The sequence below is a fragment of the Anas acuta genome, chromosome 2 (genome assembly GCF_963932015.1).
Source record: "Anas acuta chromosome 2, bAnaAcu1.1, whole genome shotgun sequence".
Taxonomy (NCBI): Eukaryota; Metazoa; Chordata; class Aves; order Anseriformes; family Anatidae; genus Anas; species Anas acuta.
Window position 1 is genome coordinate 16,696,038 of NC_088980.1, and position 22,048 is coordinate 16,718,085.

At 47.4% G+C, this 22,048-nt stretch overlaps 1 protein-coding gene across 1 annotated transcript; it reads right to left on the bottom strand.

Moving 5' to 3' along the window:
- Positions 1-16,495: 16,495 nt before the first annotated feature.
- BAMBI (BMP and activin membrane bound inhibitor) lies at positions 16,496-20,708 on the bottom strand. Its single transcript, XM_068673633.1, has 3 exons — positions 20,493-20,708; positions 17,702-17,989; positions 16,496-17,285 (listed from the first exon to the last, which is right to left on the bottom strand). The coding sequence occupies exons 1-3, from the start codon at positions 20,566-20,568 to the stop codon at positions 16,870-16,872; spliced, it is 780 nt and encodes a 259-aa protein (XP_068529734.1). The 5' UTR covers positions 20,569-20,708; the 3' UTR covers positions 16,496-16,869.
- Positions 20,709-22,048: the final 1,340 nt, after the last annotated feature.

The following is a 22,048-nucleotide window of genomic DNA, read 5'->3' on the forward strand; positions in this document are numbered from 1 at the left end:
GCTGTTTTCATATTTCTCCAAGTGAAAAAAAATAATCTATATTTCTCAAAATATATCCATTAGAGCAAATTTACCGTTACCAATGCTAGTATATTTATATGGGGAGGTAATTTACATGGGGAGGCTTTCCCAACACACTTTCTTAAGCTGAGTCCTGCAGCACCCTCCATGAGCAGTTGCCCTCTGTGAGTGTAAGCATACTTTACACAGATCTGTGCATTTTTCCCATTAGTAGACTTTGTAAAAAACACAAGTTCTTGTGCTTCTCCCAGGGCAGAATCAGACCCGTTAAGAACAAGTTGTAGATTTTTTCCAAAGCAACACCACCCATCAAACTGCAGATAAAAAGGATGTAACACTGCAGTCTGAGCAGTTTCATACCAGCTTCCTTCCAGAAGATGGTTGTACTTTGGGCCCATGCAGCTCTCATCTGTTTACTACAGGCTAACAATACTGAAGGACTAAGAACAATGTGCAAAACCTGCACACTGCCTGTAGATGCCATTTTTTTCCCTACCACATTTAGGAACAAGCAGTAGATTACTCAGAAAATTGAACCAAAATAAGATAAAAATTAGTTGTAAACTGACAAAATCTAGACAGACTGCAAAATTCATATCCTATCCTAAATTACTTACCTTGTATTCAGTGCCTGTCCAGTCTTAATTCCAGACTGGAATTAAGTCTAATAAACCTACACTTGAAATAGCATAATTGCATTTGTCCTAAGTCAGCTGGGCTGGCCTCACCAGAGTTCATCCTGCCACTGCCAGGAGGTCCCAGCTTCTGCCCGGCACCAAGTATGTGAGGCCAGGAGAGCTTTTGTCCACCTGGGAGGACTCCACCAAGAGGAGAACAAGTCAAGGCGGCCTTAGGGCTTCTCACCCCTTGGCTGCCCCACCAAGGGTGCTGGTGCTCATGTTGCTGGGCCAGCCTGTCCTTGGCTCTCAGCAGGGACAAATGAGCCTTTCTGGTCAGTGAGAGACCCACGGACACCAGGAGAGACCTCAGAGGAGATGCAGGGATGGTAGGAGCACCTGGAGCTCCTGCTTCAGGACACCCTCCCAGCCCCCAGCAATCTGCCACAGCTGGAGGCAATGTCCTTTTATGCCCAGGGATTTCTCTCCCACAGGAATGTTTAGTCACCACGTGAGCTCATGCAGTCATTACTGTCCCTGTGGCCAGGAGCTCCACAGCTTGTCTACGTACCTCATGGAGAACCAGCCCCTTGGCCTACCTTGAGCCTGCAGGTCACTAACACCGGTGCAGGGAGAGACAGGCAGCACTTGGCCCCTATAGTTTCTCTCCTGAAAATAAAAGAGAAACCCATGCAAGCCAAAACTTGGGTGCATTGAAGAACCTGAGGGTCAGATGATGAATGCCAAGAGGAACACAAGTCAAAAAGCAGAACCCAGGCTGCTGCTCATGCTGACCTTCTTAGAGTGTCGGTCCAGGTTCCACTGGTGCTCATCTCCACTGGCAGAGGAAAAATACAAAGCTGATGCTATGAAAAATAAATAATAATAATAATAATAAATAATAATAATAATAATAATAATAATAATAATAATAATAATAATAATAATAATAATAATGTATTCTTGATAGAAAACAGTCCTAAAAGGTGACTAAACTCTCTTGTTTTGTGGGGCATCCAGATGTGGGTATCAAAGCTCTGTAGCAGGCATTGCTAAATCACCAGATAAATCACCAGATCAGCCCAGTTAATTATCTTAGCCCTACAGTGTCTTTTAGTTAAAGTCGGGAACGTTTAATTCAACATGCCAAAAAAACTTTTTAACGTCAAAGAACTTCCATCCTGACCCGGAAGGATGATAGAAAGGGGAAAGTTATTTTTAAATTTTATATATATATGATATATAAATATATCATATATACAATTTAATATACCTTCTGTATGAATTGAGCAGTTCCTAAGAGACATCTTGGAGCTGCAAGAGAGCTTAGTAATCTTTAATAAGGGAATTCTTCAGAGGCTGGAGCTTTGCTTTGGTTGCTGGCTGCCTCCTGGGGAGAGAAAACACTACGGAAATGAAATATGACCTTGCACTGTTGTGGCTGAGTATTTCCAGTCCTTTCCCTTGCCTGTGTGAGTAACCCTTCCTTGTGAAAGGAGCTCCCTTTAAAGGTGTCCTGCAGATCTGTGCTTGGTCACTTCCCAGTGCTTGGTCACAGGTTTGCAGGTGGCATTGCTGCACTCTTTTACCTAACGTACACAGGCCTGGAAGCTCTAAGAAAACTACTCTCTTTTTTTTTCCCCCAGTATCTGAAGGGTGTAACTGACCCATAACATTTGCGTATGGCATCAGGAATCTCTGCAAGCCAGACATCTCGCCTCATTATATTTCATCTGGGCCTGTAGGTTGTGTGATGGTGTGATGGCTAACACACTGTCCTGCCGTGACTGAGCTCATCAGGGGCAGCTGCTGGAACAGCAACGTTGTGGGAATGACGAAAGGGTTTTGCTGGGAATGAAGGGGATGACTGTGAAGAGACAGGGGGGAACCACGGTACCGAGCCCCAAAACCCATCTGTGCCTGAGCAGAAAGCCCCCAGCACACCTCCCCTTACCCCCAGGCACAGCCATTCCCAGCAATCCCATTCCTTTCTTTTTATTTTTTTTTTCTCAATCATCTTGTCTGAAATAATTAAAGGGGGAAAGCATTGCCCAAATAAAAATATCAACAACATCTGAGCTGCCCCGCTTTAATCTGCACCCCTCCGTCAGCCGAGACCCTCCCATCAGCACTGTGCCGGTGTGTGATTTCGTTAAATGAATAGCCGATTGTACAGTAATTACAACCTTCCCTGGGCTGCTGCTTTTTTTTTTTTTTTTTTTTTTTTTTTTTTACCCTGTTTGCTTTAATTTCAATCTCCACAGATGGCGGGAAGTCATCCCCCCACCCCCCTTTTTTTTTTCCTGCCTTGCTCAGCCACAGCCTGCTTGCTCCCCATCAGAGACTTCACCCTGGTGAAAGCAGGGCTGGATGGTGCTTGGGTGCAACTCCTGCCCCAGCCACATGCAATTTGATACTGGCTGACCAATTGTGCCTGTAATTCAGTCTTCCCTGCCACACAGCCTGCTGTCTGGATGGCGACACGGTGGCCCCATTACCTGTTGCTCTCCTGGAGGTACCAGCACTGCTGGCAAACCCCCGCCGACCGCTGTTGATGTGCAAGGAGTTAACATCACAGCAGCTCGGTGCCCCTTGGTGAAATGATAATTAGGCAACGGTTTTATTTCACCACTCACGAGCACTCCCTGACAGCACAGCCACTGGGTGCTTTCCAAACGGCTGTCGTTTCAGGCCCCAACCTGAACTCCTCGTTCAGAGGAGGACGTTTACTGCTCCAAACCCACACGTCCACTTTCAAAGCCCTGGCTTGCACCAGGCAAAGGCAGGGGATGCAGCCAGGCTGTGATGGGGCTGGCGAAGGCTCTGGGGAGTTGTCTGAAACCACATCCTTTGTGGGCAGCTCTTTTGGCTCCCTGCTCCGTCTGAGGTGGAGAAAATGCTGGAGGGCAGCACACAAGGGCTATCCTGGAGGAGGACAAGGGCAGTCGATCTGTGCACAGGACCAAAAATCACACTCATATTGCTCATTTGAGACTAAGGGAATGAACATCTCCAGGACTTCCCTAGCTACCCCGGAGCTCCTGTTATTTAGGCATTTATTTGGGATGCTACGGCCACACCAGGCATCATGGGACATTAATGCTGTAGCCCGACCTTGCAGCAAACTAATTCCCAGCTTTCAAATGCCTGACAGATTGCATTCTCTTTGAGCCTTCACTCATAACAGTGACTTACAATTCTGGCATATGGGCAACATGCCTGACTCCTGATAAAATGTGTCTGTCCCTTCCCATCTTCAGCGGAGACCAAAGGCATTTTCAGCGTAAGGCAGAGCTGCAGCAACTTCTGCCTAAACTAACATTTCATTTCCTTGCTACAGCTCACTTCTATTGTCATCACTTTCATGCCTCTAATTAACTTGCATCTGTTTTGTGTTTGAAGTTTATAACACTTGCCCACTTTGGCTACAGTAGTTTATAACCCAACACTAAACATATGTTTATGTTTACTGCACACTAGCTCTGAGTCCTGTGACTTAGAGTTGTATCAGTTCATTATGCCATTAACGGAGAACCTCTGAGACAGGGCTGAGTCCTTTAGTGGCAATAAATTGGGGAATAATTTGGAGATGGTTGAAGGGAAGCAGCCAGCAAGGACAAGACTGGCCTGACCTTCAGAGGTGCTGAGCACCTGCCACCCACCCTGCAACCACAGGGATTTTCAGCACCTCCAGACACCACACCACAAAAGCTTTCAGCACATCTGTCACAAGGATCTCGAAGAAAAGGCTTAAAGCCTGTGCCATCGTAGCTCAAGAGACCCTCAGTGCATCCTAACTACCTTTAAACTAAGTGCCCCTTGCCTTTGCATTAGGGCTAATGAGATCTTCAAAGGGGTTATAGATGGCCGGGAGGGAGGGGGGTTGTATAACAGATCCTATTACATATTGAATGCATAGCATATTGCTCAGTAATACCGAGCACCTTCCACAGCTGTTAGGTAGCAGGCTGGCATCCCGGCACCAGGCGAGGTGCCTGTGAGGGTCTGCTTGGCCTCTCAGACCAGTTTTACATTCATTAGCATCAGTGGAGCTACCTCTGGTTTCCACCAGACAGGATACATCAAGCCAGCATCTGGGTGAAGTCAGCACACCGCCTCTTCATATCCTGAGCCATTAAGGTGATGCCTAGATAAATGTGTTTATTTTTCATACAGATAACAGGATGCTCCTTAGAGCTAATAAGTATTTACTTTCTCTTGCATTGCTATTATCTCTCTCGTTGAGAACTGTAATTAGCATCATTAATGGTTTGTGTAGCTTGCCTTCTAATTTTTTTGTCCTATGGTTGACTGAAACTGCAATGTGCATTATGTCCCTACAGGAAAAGTTATGTTTGATCTCTGCCTTGACGCTGTTTGGACTGATCTACCTGGGAGCTGTGCTTAAGCACTTGTCTGTGATGCACCACAATAATTTACACTTTATATCCAATTTAAAAGGGACAATCATCTGTTTTCCATCTGACGAAAATAACCCTCTTTCTAATATCATCACCAACCACTTGAATTAGCTGCTCCTACTTCTCTCATGGTTTCTTGATGGGAGTAGACAATCAAATCCTGAGGCTGTTGCTGGGGCAAATCCCTATCACCAAAGCAAAGGCTGGGTGCACGCAGATCCTGCCTGGGCATCCAGAGACGAAGGGACCTTGCTCTCCCTCCACAAAGGCACTGCTCTCCAGAAGTGGTTTCACACAGAGTATTTTCTGCAAGCATGTGAGCTCTTGTTGCCAATTAAAAATGTCACAAGAGTTTACCTGTTATTGACTATGTACAGGGAGGATTAAATAAAACCGCAGCCATGATGCATAAGGAAATGCCCACTTGTAGAGTATCAGAGATGAGATCAGTGCTGTCTTGCTGAAGTCAATGCCACAAAGTTGTTTTGCAGCAACAGATATCTGATCGAGCATCCCCAGGACAGCTGTTGTTCCTGTTCTGGAGAAAGCATCATTCTGCATCCATCTACAATCAATCAGACTTTTTTAGTATTTTTTTTTTCAGATAGCAAGAGCTATACAAGTAATAGATTTATAATAATAAAATCTGCACAACAAATATGCCTGGAAAGTAAAATTCTTCATACAGTTTTTGAATGTTTGTTTTCTTTTTCTGGCTTCTGTAGACCCACATAGGCATGTGCACAAATGGACAGAGCCTCTGCTTTCCAAAGGACCATGATGGGACACTCTTTCCCCAGCACAAGAGCCTTTGCAGAAGGACCTCAGCACCTTCAGGGTATAACTGGGAAGACTGTTGGCTCATTCAGCATCCCATTCAGAAAAGGCCACCACTATCAACAGGCCAGGTCAGCTACAGCATCACGTCCCCAAGGGCAATCCAGCCCCACACAATGATGTGTTGCTTGCCTTCTGCAGCAGGCTCTTTGTGCCTTACACCCAGGCAGCTCTGTAGTAAGAGGCAAGCCAGAAAAGTCACCCCAAATTTTGCCACTTTTGCCTGAATTACCACTTACCCAATTAGGAAGCTGGAATTGGCGAAGTCTCTTTATTTCTTTTGTTTGGTTTTCTCTCAGCTTTTGGAGAGGAAATGCCCATACTTTTCCCTAATTTGGCAGGAATTCAGTTTGCCCAATCCGAAACATTTGGAGCAGAGAAGAATCCATTAAGCTCATTTCCATCTGTCTGTCCAAGCAGCAAATGAGCACATGGAGAGATGAAGAAAATCATCTTGAATTATTTTTTCCATTATCTAGTTCTCACTTGCTGCTACTTACTTCCCTCTTGCCTTGCCTCACCTCTTTATTCTCCTTGTGTCCGGCCCAGAGCAATTATCTAGATACCTAGGATAAAGCATTAGATTTCAAGATCTCAGGCTCCATTTTGACAAAGGCTTTGCAATGCAAAGATGCTGAGGGTAGAGGATTAAGCTTCCATCTGTTTGCCTTGAGGGGTGCAAGCAGAGAAAAAGAGAGAGGACTCAAAAGAAACCCCTCGGTAATGTTGATAATGTAAAGGCAGCAAAGCCTCAGACAGGGTGTATCTGCTTGGGAGTCATGACAGTCCACAGCCTAAATGTGTTCTTAAAAATTCACTTTATACAAAGCTGGAAAGACTCCTTCAAATCCATCCCTCAGCAAGGTGTGGGGTGCCGATTCGGGACCCTGTGCCCCAAAGGTGGCTGCGTTTCCAAGGGAAGTGACTCCTCCTTTATTGCCACTCCTTGCACTCAGGCGTGGACCCACACAGCACACACCCTGGTGGTGGGGCCACCACCCGGCCCCTATTCTGTGGCCACTCTTTGTCCCCAAGCAGGGGGACGAGGAGCTGCCATGGCCCGGGCCGGGCAGGCCTTCCCTGGTCAGAGCTGAGCAGGCCGTGACTCAGCGGCCCCCTCGCTGCCACCAGCCGCTGGTGACTAATTGTATTTACTCACAGGGTTTTTAAAGTCTTCGTGTTTTGGGGAGAACAAACATAAACAGGCTTAGCAGTAGTTGTTGCTATGTCTCTACTGTTTCCTCTTCTGACCAAGTAGGGGGTTTCCCCCACACGCACGGTTTTAGAGCAGAACTTTAAGGTTATTTTTTCCCCTTATTTTTAAGAGATAGAGTTAACATTTTATTGGCCAGGGGGAGAGAAGGAAGAAAACTCCAAGGAGCCATTTCTGCTGTGCTGTAGGCTTTGGGGAAATGTTTCTGTAGCTTGTCTGCAGAAGGGGGCTGGTTCGCTGCAGGCAGCAGGCGCAGCCACAGCCTGCAGGAGATTGCTGCCCGCTGCCCTGGAGAAGTCCCTGCCAGCTACGGGCACGTCAGCAGCGAGGACAGTATTTAAGAGCACGTCCCAGAAATACAGCACCCTTGGAAGCACATCTCAAGTATCTCAAAGACTTTTCTGGAAAATCGCCTGCCTTTCCATGGGAAGCAGTTATATACGTGTGTACACAGACACACGCAAGGATATTGGCACCTGCATGCACATGTACGTCTGCAGGTATCATCACACATATCTGGTGTGAGTCTGCAGGTCATGTCTGCAAAATCCTTGGGAAGTGAACTTTTTGCCTGGAAAACAGCCAGAGGAGCATGCAGTCCTCTGGACAGGACACTTGATTACTCAGGTTCCACCGAATGTGTTGTTACTTATATAAAAACATATATGTATTATATATAACATATATAAAATGAATTATACAATGCCTACACATAAATAAATCACATAATTGTGGCCTCAGCCAGAAGGTTCAGGCTCAGAAGATTTAAAATATATTTATAAATTTTAGAAATGTGTATTTTTATGTCTTTTAGAATGCATGCAATCCAAAACTCAGCAGGTAAGTCACCTGCCTGAGAGTCAGGAGACCTTTGGTCAAGCTTTCACTCACACAAAATCCTGAGAACTGTTTGGGAACAGTGACAACAGGGACAGTGCCACTGCCCTAGCAAGGCAACCTGACCCAGGCTTGCCCGGAGCAAAGGCTGCCAGCCTCTGCAGCTGCAGTTAAATATGCAATCCCACGTTTAATCTCACCTCCATGCTGCCTGCAAGGTTAGCAGCTGGTCGGTTTGGAGAGCTGAAATCTCGCTGCTTGATTTTGCCTCATGCATTACTCACAGGACCTTTGCATCTGTTGGTAAATGTTAAACAGCACACTGCAGCGAGGCGACAGGCACGAAACCATCGAGCCTTGCTCCACCCAGCAAACCTGGCCTTCAACTCCTCGCCATGGCCAGCTCAGAGCCTGCTGGCAGTGCTGCTACCTGCAAGCCACAGGCACTCGTCCCTGCATGGACACCCAGCATCTCCCACTGCCCACTCAGTGAAGGGTGGCCCAGCTGAAGAGGAATTTCAACCAAAGAAGCTGTGCATCCACTGTGAGCTTGGGGAACAATGCCTGCTCCATGCCCATAAAACACCAAGCGCAGTGAGGACCAAACCTGGTCAGTCAGCAGACGGTGCATGTCACACAGACATCACCAAAGAGCTGTCATTGAAAAGAGCTGGTCAAGCTGAACCAAGTGCATGTCCTAATGCTCGCTGCAGCCAGCTCCTATTGCCCAGCTGTGATCAAAGCTGGTCCTTCATCCTCCGTGCAGGCAGTAAAAGCTGGAAGCCAACTCATCCATGCAGTATTTCAGTGCTGGCATGGCTTCATTTGTTGTTTTTTTCCATTAAAATTTTAGAGTATCCTGATAATCCTGACAAATGTGTCACCCTCTTCACACACTACATATTAAAGGGGCTCACTTACAACTATAACTGCTATTTTCAGGGAAGAAATTATATTTCATATACTCTGATCTTCCTTTTGTGCCAAACCCTTCCACTTTGGCTCAGGCAAAAGCACCCTGTGACTTTCTCTGGCAGGCCTCCACTGTCCTGGTCTGAAATCTTGTGTTTCATTGCAATTACTGTTCAATTTCTGCTGTTCAGCAATGCCAGCTTTTTAGGAAGGTGTTGGCAAAAATTAAGAAAAATGTAGTTTTAGCATCTCTGGACGCATGTGGACAACTTTTACTGAAAGAAGGAAAATGGTTTGTTGTGGAAGAAATCAGCACATCAGGTAGCTGCAGAAAGACTGGAAGCTATAGCTGTATATTGTATCTCTGATCCATTTTCACCAAGTCATAGAGGTAGCAGGCAGATCCCTGCCATCTTGCTGTGGTGGAGGTTTCTATCAGATGGTGCTGGCGCTGAAACATCCCCAGCTGTGATCACCAGTAGCCTGCCCCGCATCTGTGCTTTCCTGAAGTGTAGACGACTCGGGAATGCCAATACTGGCAAGGACTTGCTTACAAATACGTAATATGTAATGAAATACTCTGGAAAGTATTTGCGAGCAAGCAGTTCCCAGGGTATTTCTTTCCTTATTACAAATTTGCAAATTGTCCACAAACTATCAAATATTAATATGCAGATGCAGTGCGCTATCAGAAGAGATCCACTGCTTCGATAAGAGCTTTGCCGTGTTTGATGGGCAATTACCTGCTGCTGCACTCAGGGCTGCTACGTCACGCCCCCTGATTGCCATTTAAAAACAGGAAATGTCATTGAGGATTTGGCCACATATCGCCAATGGCTGGGCCATTATAACCTGCTTGCTAAGGCAGGAGAAAGTCTGGTGCCTGCCACGCGAGGAGACGCTCTGGGAGTACAAAGAGCTGCTGAGCGCCTCGGGGCGATGCCCGGCGCGCTGGCTCCAGCGAGGTTGCAGCCCCGAGGTGGAGCAGACCACTTCTGTGATAGCGTACACACGGCTCCACCCAGGCCTCCCTGTGCAAATAGAAAATATAGTCAAATTATGGCAGTAAAGAGTGGATTACACTGGTCACTGGGAGTGCTTGTGTGTGTTTGGTCATAATCTGCGATAAGGTGCTTGCCACGAAATGCCTCCCTTCGGGGAGCTGCAGGATGCCAGCAGGACCTGGGAGGGTTCGCTTGGCTGCATGGGGACAGTAAAGAGGGGACTGGGGACAGGGACCGAGCTGCTCAGGAGCACGGGGAGCCCCAGGGGCCACAGGGAGCCCCTCGCTCTTGCAGGAGACAGAAAGGAGTGTCGACGGCTGCCAGCAGATATGAGGGGACGAAGTTCATTTCGAAGAGGTAAAGGGTAGCAACCTTTCTACAGACAAGGCTGTCCTGCCGTCAGAGCAGCACAGCGGTAATCAGGCTACAGATAACAGCGTATAATGAAGACAGAGATTACGGAACCTCCCAACCAACCCATCCTGCAGCAAGGAGCTGTTGCAGACCAGTTTTAATGCTAGCCTCTGAACACAAATAGAAATGCAATCCTTTGGTACAGGACATTTTTGAGAAAAAAGCTTTCAGTAAGTATCATTGGTGTCATTATAAATAAAAGCAGCATGAGAGTCTGAACAGGTCCCAGATTTGATGAGTTTCTTACACACAAAAATTTATTTCTATTGTCTATTAATACAGAAAGAAGTGAAGTCAGCTTCCACTATAAAAGCTATAGGAACATGAAAAGTCACTTCCAAGAGAGCTGGAATTCCACTCTATTTAAGAAGTCCCCAGCATTTGGACCATCCCATGCCATGGCGATGCTGCAAGAGGGAAGAGCGGGCTGGCAGAGTGGGCTGGCATAGCCCCAGGGAGGGAACCATGCTCTCTCCTTCCCACCCACGGATGGAATTTGGTTTGAAGAAACATCATTGCACGCTGGTCAAACCTATAGTTACACTGGGAAAAAAAAAATATCAAGGGAAAGGTTATTGCAGACTGATAACAGGCAAGGAGGCTGGGAGCGGTACCTGTTGCTTGGGTGAGTTTGCTTTGGCCCCCTCAGAGGGGGCTTTGGAGACAGCCCAGGGCGGCTGTAGGGACAGACGTGCATTATCATTAGCCCACCAGCTGGAAATCAGCCACCAAAAGGCACTGCTTGGACAGGGCTCACATGCCAGGGAGGTGCCATAGGCAGAGGGCAGGGTCGGTGTGGGTTTTGCCAGGCAAAGGTCCCTCTGCGGCTGCAGGTGCTCAGCAAAAGCCCCAGCAGCTTCCATGGTGAAACACCACCCCTGGGACCCGAAGTGAGTTATGCACCTCCTTAAGCATGTGTAGGATAGAGGCCTTAGTTCATTGGGTTAAAATACCAGAACAATATAAAACACCTCTGCCTCTGTAACCCACGGCACTCCATAAAAATGCTAGGGACCCTGCTGGAGCTAAGCCATTGTTGATAGCCATAAAAAATTGGTTAATAAATCTTCTTCCACTGATGAAATAGCTACTTCACAGCCAGAACTAAACAAATTGAGCATTTCAAAGCAACCTGTTTGACACCAGCCCTGATTTGCACACAAACAAACATCCCAGCGCCGGGCAGCAGCGCTGAGCTGCCTGGCCTGTCTTGTTCCCCCCTCCCCGGTGTCACAACCGAGTGCCAGTGGGAGATCTACTGCACAAATATTTTCCTTCCAAGTGACAGGAAGGGGATTTGCCTCTGCAATCTGCAGGCTGCTCCTGCGAAACGATCCCAAAAGCTAACAGCGGGGACCAGCCTCACGCGCCGCGTCTGCCGGCACTGCCCTGCTAATGGTCCCCCAGGGCCCGGGGCCTCGGTCGCACAGAGACGCTAGAAACTCATGATTGTGACAATTTTACCTTTTTTGGTTGCCCTCGTTTTAAAAATGGAAGTGTAACTGAAAGGAAGGCAGCAGCTCGTCCTCCTCCTGCTTCACTGAAACTGTCCTGGAAGGCTGCTTCATCTGAGAAAAAGCAATTAAAGCAGAGGCCCCGTTTTTAAAAGCTGTCTCAAGTCACTGTTTTTTAAAGCAGCCAACAGCCAAGGTGAGGGAAATAACACACCGCTAGTTTTTCTCAACTGCACGACCACCGATGTACTATATTAAAAAGTGTGAAACTAGAGGGAAAAATCCTTTAGCATTCCTGTTTTAAGAAAAGCTTCTTAAAAATGAAACTCTCACCCTGAATTCATGCCAGTATCTCTGCTTACCGGGTCAGTACTGCCCTGTTTGCTTCTTTCCTGCTGTCAGGGGGGAAGGCAGGGGCTGGGCTGTGAGACAGGACCTGATCCAGGCAGAAATGGGCAGTGAAAAGTTGCATCTAAACTCTGCTACTTCAGCAGAAATCACTGATAGCTGGACGGTATAAACATGCCTAGAGAGCCACTCTAGAAAATAAATAAATAAACAAATAAATTTAATGTTCTTTTAAAAATAATGAATGACATGGAAATAGTGCTGAGTGAAGCCTAAATTTTACAAAGCCATTTGAATTTGGGCTCAGACTTCCCGAGAACTTGCTAGATTTGGGTTTCCAAGACAGGTGTTTGGCGTTTCTGGCTCCCTGCTCCCTTTAGGAGACATCAAACTGAGCATTAAACTCTTACAGCCTTGGAAGTTCAAGTCAAGGTGGTTTTTGTTTTGTTTTTCCCCTTGAAGGTCAGCACAGGATTGAATCCTTTTGTCAAGCTTGGCTGGAGAGCACAAAGCTTTGTTAATTTGCAGGCACTGTGGCTCCCTCCTGGCTTCCTTCCCTTGCAGTTTGTTTTAGTTCAGGATTCACCCACTGGGATTATAAAGGCTGCAGACAAGGGTTAGAGGTGAAACAAAGAAAACAAGGATGTTTGTTTATTTAGAAGGAGCCAGAATTCATAATGCTGGAGACACTGGGCTCCTCCCAAAAGATAACCATAATTTTACAGCACCCCTCTACAAGCCTTCCTCCAGAAATAAACCAGTGACAGATCCAAATACCATTTCCCTGAGCAGCTCCAAGAACCAAAACAAGAACAAGCATTTTCCCTGCAAAGTGACCAGCCACTGGAACAAAACAAACACGCTTCTATTGATCTTCACGTGGGAAAACAGCTAAAAAAAAAAAAAAAAAAAAAAAAGACATAAAGACAACTTTGCCTGCTTCAGAGGCCTTTTTTATTCACTCATCTTGTGCCTTATTATAGAGGGTTTTTTTTTTTTTTGATCATGGATCTTTGTTTTTGTTTTTTTTTTTTCCCTCAGGAGGTAATCTTCTTATTTCCCCCTCCACAGCCCTCCTTCAATAGGACGGCCAAAATTTGCTTCATTTACTGGCTGCGGACCCCCGCTGCTCAGGGGCTAACAGGCACATCGCATCCTGCACAACGCCAGGCAGCCTGGCCATGCATTTTCCCTTCTTCTAGCAATTATGACAGCTGCAGAGGAAGGTGAAGCTGTATCCATCGCTCCTAAGGAAAACCCTGCTCCTTCCCCAGGCACTACAAGCCCTCCAGGGCAGCACCCACTTGTACTAAGACCACCGGATTTATTACAGAGCTAGGGGTTGTACACCAACAACAACAAAAAAATGATCCCAAGGTCCCAATAAGCAAAGGTAAGTTGTCCTGGGACCAGAGGCTGGTTGGTCACCCCACCACTAATCTGGGGGGGATCTGTTGGCGTCAGTGGCTGTGCTCAGAGCATACACGGGGGTAACCCCGAGGACAGCCCAGCCCCAGCACCGCTACCAGCAGCGGCTGCTTACTTTCAAGCTCTCCGCACAGCCTGTAATCACCCAATATTGGAACCAGATTTACAAGCTCTTTAGAGGAGGAGAAGTTTGTGATTTCCAAAGCAGACACATTTGGTATTTCAGAAAAAGGTCAAGCCCCCTGTGGAGTAAGGGGATTTTAATAGGAGCAGTTCAGCAGGAGTTAAGAGGAGACATACCAGCCCAATGGCTCCCAAGGCCAGGAGAAGCAGAGGCATAAGAAAAGCCACAATCATTACTGTTTTGAGGAAAAAAGAAAAAAAAAAAAAAAGTCATGGAAATAGAAAAGGACAGGGAAAGCTAAATTGCATCTGGAATGTTTGATTTCATTTATTCCTATCCGAGAGACCTTGCAGTTAGAAATAGGGAGGGCTGTCTTGCCTCTGCTCCGGGGCTTGCAGCAGTTTCACAGCAAGGCGTGTTTGTGACTGTCTGAAGGGGAAATCTGAGAGGGCAGCACCACGACAAACCCAGGCTCCCAAGTCAAATGAAGTCAAATGCATTTTAAAGGATAGCCATCAGTTTTTGTCTCACCCCTCTGGCCTGCAGCCTCTGCGGCTGTTGATGTTGTTTATCCCCTGCACGCAGCCGGTGGCCGATGCTGCTTTTGGGAAGCCTGCAGAATATCACAGAAAGCTCTGCTTATGACAGGAATACAGCGGGGTTGGTTTGTTTGTTTTTTAAGAAAAACGTGCATCGGTGAGGTCTGCAAAGAGAAGGAGAAGCGATGCCGACAGCCCCTGCCTGCTCCGACACCCGGGGATGCTGCAGTGAGCTGAGCACGAAGATTTGGGGCTCGTCCCATAACCCACGTAGCTGCTGCCAGACGCTCATAATGCAGCTTCCTGCATATACGGGCTCTAAAATAAATTGAAAATCCAGATTGCTTCTTTAGAGGACTCCGGGCCTAAAAGCTTCCAGGCCGCATCAGCCACCCCACGTCAACTATGTAGAGGGGAGCAGGCAGCTGCTGCCCCAGCGCTGTCCTGAGCCTCTGAGGCTGCAGGGGAAGGCAAACAATCTCTGCTCTTCTTTAAAACATCTCCACAGCGAGGGGCCAATTAGAGGCTCCCGGTCTTATTAGCCTTTCAATGGCAAGCAGAACTAGGCCCTTCTGTATTCAAATCAGCAGCAAATGAGTGCTGAAGGTCAGAGGATGCTTAAAGGACCGCACAACCTGCTCCTCCGGGCTCCGGGAGAAAGTACTCGAAGGATGGAGCCATCAGGTCTGATAACTCACCTAGCCATTGAAACTGCTGCTGCAGCTGCACTGTTTCAGGTTCATCTCTTGCAGCTCCAAGCCAGTCATTCCCAAAAATATGCGGCAGAGCAGACGGCTGCCCCAGAACCTGGTATCAGTGCAAAGAAAGAGCTCTTACAGGAAAGCAGCACTTTGAAAGGTCAGACAGACGACCACAGGCCAGCCTCCTACAGCAGATGCAGCCACATGACTTCAGATTTTAGCAGCTGAAAAAGGTAAAAAAAAAAAAAGAACATAATGCACGGCCTTAAAAGCCATTTCTCAGGCTCTTCGAGGAAATAAGTCAGTAACTTGACATACAGAGATGAAATGAGCTCTCCCAAGTTATACTGTAATATTGTAAACATGGGCACGGTGGGACCTTGGCAGGCCCAAGGCTCTCGTTGTGCTTGGCTGATAGAAGTGTTTAACTACGGGCAAATTTGCAATATCAATACCGCTGTTTGCACAGCCAAGTGACCAACTTACATGCAACAAGGCTACCGCATACTTTAAGTGTACTTTCAGGAACACAGACTTGTGACACACAGGGGCTTACATCCTTTTTCATTTCATTTCATCCTGGCTTACATCCTTTTTCATTTCAGGCCGCACATCCCAAAGCAGTTTATCATAGTAATCAGAGCGCAAGATCCAAGCATTGCTGCAAAGTTTTTGTAAACTTGTTTGTGCCACCTCCTTCTCATTGGTGATAACAACATGGGCCTGACTGTACAGCCAGAGCAGAAGGTGGCAGAAGCATTCCTAAAGTGATTTAAACATAGATAAAAACCAGGCTTCCCAAATCTGTCTCCAGCAGCATTTACTTTTCTTTCACCATGATGCAGTAACTCCTTTTAAGCAAGTCTACTTTGGCTTTAATCAAACAAAAACACTTTTAGGTCCAGAAGTTTTGTCTGATTGTACCAACTGTGCCCTGAATAAATGAAATAATCAAGTGAATCCAACTTGTTGAAGGAGGAAGAAAAAAAAAATGAACCACACAAACGCAGGCTGGGAAGAAGAAATACCTATGCAAGAAGAGCATAAAGAGCCAGCAATTAAAGCGAGCACACTGTTGATTTTTCAGTCCCACACAGGAGTTTAGCAGCATGTGACAGCGAGTTACACTATAAGAGCAGGCAGATGTTGTTTTCCACAGTGCCCAGAGGGATTATTAGTAGGAGAAAAAAATTACAGAGTGGGCCTCAGGTTTTTTGAGTTCCTTCCCACCTCCTCCTCACCCCCAAATACAAAGCAAGAGTAGAAGGCACAAAAAATGTTACAGAAAACAAGAATTGTGAAACAAAGAAAATTAGCTATGAAGAATTAGGAGACATTTTCTAATGCTTTGTATGTAGAGAGGAAGAAAAAGCAATCGTGTAGCTGCAGAATTCACTTGATTATGAGGAAAGTGCAATAGCCAAGAATTGAGGACACAAGTTGAATACTATTGAATAAGAGCTGCCACTCTTGTTTAGTAATAATTATCCAATTTCCCTCAGCAAGTAAGAAAATGACTTTCAGAATCTGAATGTGCACAGCATTACCACACATTGCACCCCAACTTATTCCACACACACTCCCACCATCCCAACTGCTTCCCAAAACAAGAAGTCACAAGCAAGTTTCAGACAAAATATATATATTTAAAAAATCTTTACAATAAGTCAGGAAACATAGGAGCTTGCATACAGTTTATTATAACTCAGTTCTCAGCTCCCTACAGTTCAGATAACCCTGGTGACAGTGTTTACAACTTCTAATTTTTGCTTTCATAACATTAAAGCAAACAATACATTTGAGTGTATTTTACTCTGTGCAAATACGACAACTTTTGGAATCCTTCAGAAGAAATATCCAAGATTCTGTTTGCAGAGGTCCTTTGTTTCTCAGATGATCTGTGAGTTTTTGTTTCAAGATAAAGTGCTCCTGTCCAGCAGAACCCAAAGGCCTTCAAGAGTTCAGAGAGTAAGTTTAGCTCAGATTAAAAAATAATTGGTCATACAAATTCCAGCTTCCCATGTCCGCTGTACATTCCCCAGTGGACTAGTGAAAGAATCTTATCATTGCTGAGGTCTGAATGTCTCATTTTATCACAGGTCATGCAGCAGTTCTCATGACCGGTTACAGGCACCATGCATTCCAAGTCCAATTTTGCCACCTGCCCTTTTTTCGAATGATGTCCATGGAAACTATAGTGCAAACGGGAGAGCATTTGCTGCCGCTGGTCTTGCAGTCTCTTATTTTCACTCCTGAGCATCCGCAAGGCCAGCATGATAAGGAGCACCAAGATCAGCCCACCAGCTATAGGAACAGCAATCACAGCTGCCCTGAACCACAATTCTTTTGAAGAGGTCAGTTCCTGCACCTTGGTGATGAGATTCTTGCTGTCATGTTGATATCTGCTCCCTTGTCCTGCAAAGGGAGAAAGACATGAGATTTATTTCAGTATCAGCAGTTTGTTTATGCAACAACTCCCTCCCTGAAAGTCCCCATTGACAAGTGGATACATTCACAGCTACACGCTTAAGCATGTACTGAAAATACTCCTATAAATTGAAAGACGTTTCCAAGGGTGTTTATGGCATGGAATTTCTTACCCTGAGAGCTGATTTAAGAAGGAATGACGCAGACAGGCAAGACAGCCCTCTAATATTAATGCAGGCATAAAAGCTACTCAGCCGAGATGCTCCCCTGCACCCAGCCACCCGCTTCTCCCTCTGCTGGCTCTACTTACATTAACAACAAAATCAATAGCAGACCTTCAAGGTCTTGACCAGCACCAGCCAGAAGGCCACAAGAGAGATTTCACAGTAGCTTCTTTGCCCTACCTGAAGTCTCACCCTTGGGAGGAGACAAAACATCATGTAGTCCTCTGTAATTGCACATATCTTCATGGCAGCATTCCAATGTGGACATGGTGGTGCCAGAGTGGTTTTGTGCCTGTTTAGCTTGGCAGATATCAGCTGTGCTTGCAATAGAGTCCAAGCAGCCGTGAGTAAGTGGGGAATGTGTATTCTGAGGATCAAGCAGTCTGGAAAAGCAGGCGCTAAGCTCAGATTTGCACATATAGCCAGTTGCAACACAGTGTGCAGCATCACAGTAGCATCTGATTTCACCTAAAAAATAAAAATTGTGCAAGATAAAGGTAAGAACTTGGTCCTTTAGGAACACCTCGCTAGGCACTATCAGCCACAAGCAGTACGCAGCCAGACTCAGTGCCAGTCTGGGGGTACTCCCCTAGACTGTAAATCCAGAGGAGCAGGGGGTTGTTTCCTTTCCACCACTGTACAGTGCCTACCTCCTTGTAACCTTAATCCCAGCAAAAGCCTTGGGGCACTTGTTTTAATTACTACTGCTATAGTCCTTTGAATTAAAGCAAGTACATTTCACTGAACCAGGGGCCAGGGGAGGGGGGTCGGGAAGGTCAAAGTGGCATTTTTTCCAAGGTAAATAACTAACAAGACCACTTTATAGCTACTTCCACTCACTGTCAGCAGTTGCATTAAGCTACATTTAAAATAAAATCCCAGTTTTAAAAGAAAAAACACCTAGAGTCCCCCAAGAAAGCCAAATCTATGTTTTAAACTGTTACTACAGGAACAGCATTCTCTTTTTATAAAGGGAATGCTTCTTCTCATCGGGCATAAACACACAACAAAAACTTTAGGTTTAAGTATTTGTGTGAAAAAAAAAAAAAGTCGGAACTGCTGAATTGTTTATTACCTCTCAGTACTGTGCCAAAATTTAAAAGGTTTAACTAACACCTTATAAAGCTATTAGCTAGAAACCATTACCATCTAAAAATCTCTCAGTCAGGAAGGTTTTTACTGTGTGAAACTGAGCAACTATTTGTAACTTCTCCAGAAAGAGAGAAATTCTTTTTTTTAAGTAATCATTCGTGCAAAATTGCACTTTTTAAAAATCAGTATTAAAAAGAGATGGTGCAGCTTACAATTAATTAGTTCAGAGTCTGTGTCTTTCAACCCTGATTGTGAAGTTCCTAAATGGAGTGAAATTACAAGGCAAAAAGTCAGACACCCTCCTCAGCCCCCCCGCAATTTCGCATGAAATCCAACATGCGGTCAAAAAGGGAAACACTTAGACTGAAAATCCTCTACCGGCTCTATGAAAAATCTCTCAGGAAACCTCAAAAATTTCTGAAGGAAGCGATAAAAAGTTCCCTTCATAAAACTCTTCATTTTGTGCTCTCCAAACCGCTCTGGTACGAATTATACACGTCCTGCGCTGTAGAGAAAACTTACTCTTTCTAGGCAAGTCGCGACTCAAACCTACTTGAGTGTGCCGTCAACCCAAGGTCTGGGAGGAAGGTGGATTTTTGGGGCTATCCTTACAAACATGGGACTCAAACTACTGATGTGCTGGTGCATTTCGTGTATTGCTATCAGAATGGCACCAAGGCTTTAAAAGTCTGCTGGATTGTCAGAGCTTTCTTCTACAAGACAGAGCGTCTTCCACACTGATTTTTTTTAGGGGGGGAGTGAAGAAATCAATCGACAGGCTTCCCCGTGCCACCCCTTTTTGTGATGCCCTTCAGGAGGCGTCCTGCAGGACGTGAAGCCCCCAGCCAGGTTTGGGGTGCCCTCCTGGGCCACCCTAATACCTCCCCCAAACGCCACCGCAGGCTGCAGGCCTTGAAGTTCCCGCTGCTCTTTAATAACTGCGCTTAATGGAAGCCAAATGATGGAGTGGCTCACTGTCTCCAGTCTGCGCTAATTCCCTCGGGCTTCTGCAGAGCAAGTAACCTAATTTTTCTCCAATTCACACACATTCCCCATCCCGCGCGCTATGGAAAAGCCTCTTTGTGTTTGCGGTTGGCAGCAGCCCTTCCCGGAGCATTTCGTGCACGGCTCCACACACCCCCCGCCCTCTCCAAAAAAGTGATTTTTGGGGTCATTTTCCTCACTTTGAGTTAAAAATACGAGGCAGGCGAGGAACCCCGCCGGAGCTGACAGCCGGGGCACAGCACGGGAGGGCAGGCAAACAATGCGCTTCCACGCTCAAACAGCCCTGCCCGAAACCCTTCGCTTTATCGACCCGAGACAGTCCTATAAACAGGACCTGACAGGCTCGTCACCGGGTTATGGCAGCCGCTTTTTAATTAAAGCCACGTTTTTTTGGCCGAACAGACCGGACTCTGTACGCCCGTGCTGCTGTCAATCCACAGAGCCCCTTCCTGCGCTCCGCCAAAGGCCGGGCAGGGTATTTGGGATTTTTGAAGCCGCGAACAATGCCCTTCTGTTCCCTCCTCTTTCTTGTTACTGTACGCAGCTATTAAAGAAAAAAAAAATGTCTGCTTTTAGGCAAGATGGCTACAGGAGAGCCTGCAGCCTGCTCCCGGGAGCCTTTTGAAGTCGGCGGCGGCCAGCAGCCGGCGGTCCCCTCATTATATCATTATCAGCCGCATAGTTTCGGTATCTGCGACTTCCCATCACTCAGGCGCTCCCTGCTTTGATGGGGCCAGGCGGCTCCCCCCCGGCACGCTGCAATTTCGCCTTAATTACAGCCTCCCCGAGCCCTCCCGGCTCCCCCCCGGCGGGGTGAGGGGGACCCGGGGGCAGGAGCGAGCCCTTCCCGAGGCTCCGTCTCTTCCCCCCTCACCTCTGGTGAGCAGCACGGCCATGGCGCACAGCTCCAGTTGCAGCCAGACGAAGATGTAGCTGGAATGGCGATCCATTTACCCCTCCCCTCCGCCGAGGAGCCGCTCCGCTCGCTCGCCCGAGGGGCGGCCCCGTTTCCCCGGCTGCGAGCACGGCGGCGGCGGCGGCAGCACCGGCGGCGGCGGCGGCTGCTGCTCACTGACACGGCGGCGCCTCCCGGCCCCGTAAATAGCGGCGGCGCCGGGCCGGGCCGGGCCGCCCCCAGCACCGCCCCGGTGGAGGCGCCGCTGTGAGGCGGGCGGGGAGCGCCGCGGGGCCGCCCCGGCTGAGGGAGCCCGCCCCGAGGCGCCCCCGGGCGGCGGAGGACGGGCATGGAGCCCTCAGAGCCGGGCCCTCAGTCAGTGCCCAGTCACACCCAGTCAGTCCCCAGTCACCCCCAGTCGTCCTCAGTCAGTCCCCAGTCAGTCCCCAGTTACCCTCAGTCAGTCCCCCGTCACCCTCAGTCAGCCCCCAGTTAGCCCCAGTCGCCCCCCGTCAGCCCCCAGTCACCCTCAGTCAGCCCCCAGTCAGCCCCCAGCCCCCAGCCCTCAGCCCCAGGTCCCCGCTGAGGTGCCACAGGCGGGTTACTCATGGTGGTCCCGCTCCAAAAAGCAGCAAGGAGCCCCAAGCTTCCCCCCCAAGCCGCCCCACAGCTCCCTTGGCAGGGCTGGTGGAGATGTGCTCGATGAATAAATGACGAGGCTGAAGGGTTTCCTGGTGATGAGAGGCTGGGTGAAATGGCAGCAGGGTGAAGCCCCCGCCTGCGCTCGCTGCCCCACGCTGATGGCGCTGCCATGGGGCCTGCAGCAGGTGATTGCCGCTCACCCTGCCCCTGCCTCTCTGCTCCGACACTCTGCGAGGATGCAGAAGTGTTGCGACACCATGGATGCCAGAATTTTCATTATAACCTTATTTTCCATGGTTATGAATAAAAAAATACAACAACACCCACACTTGTGCCCGACTCCCACAGCCTGGGATGCTCCAGGGGCCACCCCACTTCTGTCACCTCCACGCCATGACCACAGGCCCACAGGACAGCCACGGGCAGATACCCCCTCAAAGCACACCCTATTTTTTCCTTCCAGCACTCCCTTTTGGGACACTGCTGTTGGGAATGGGAGCAGGAGGCAATGCTCCATCACCGGACACTGCCACAGCCAGAAGGAGCTCCTCAAGGTCTCATCGAGCCTGGACAGCTTTCCTTCAGATACTAATCCTGAAAACAATATGCCCCATAGTTAACATTTCTTTGCTAATTCAGTTTTCTACTTTCTCTTCTCATTATGTTTTATAAGCCTTGATTTCTACAGTATTTGCACACCAACTGTTTCCCATTTATGGGCAAAATGCTTTAAATATTTGGGTCCGCAGCTAGTATTAAAGCAGTGGGATGGCGTGTAGATAATAAATTAATAGCAAAAATTGCTTTATAATCTTAATTTGAAATGTTTTGTGAGTCTTTCAAGATGTTTTCTATCCGGGATATAATACCTTGTGACAGAGACATTCCTCCCC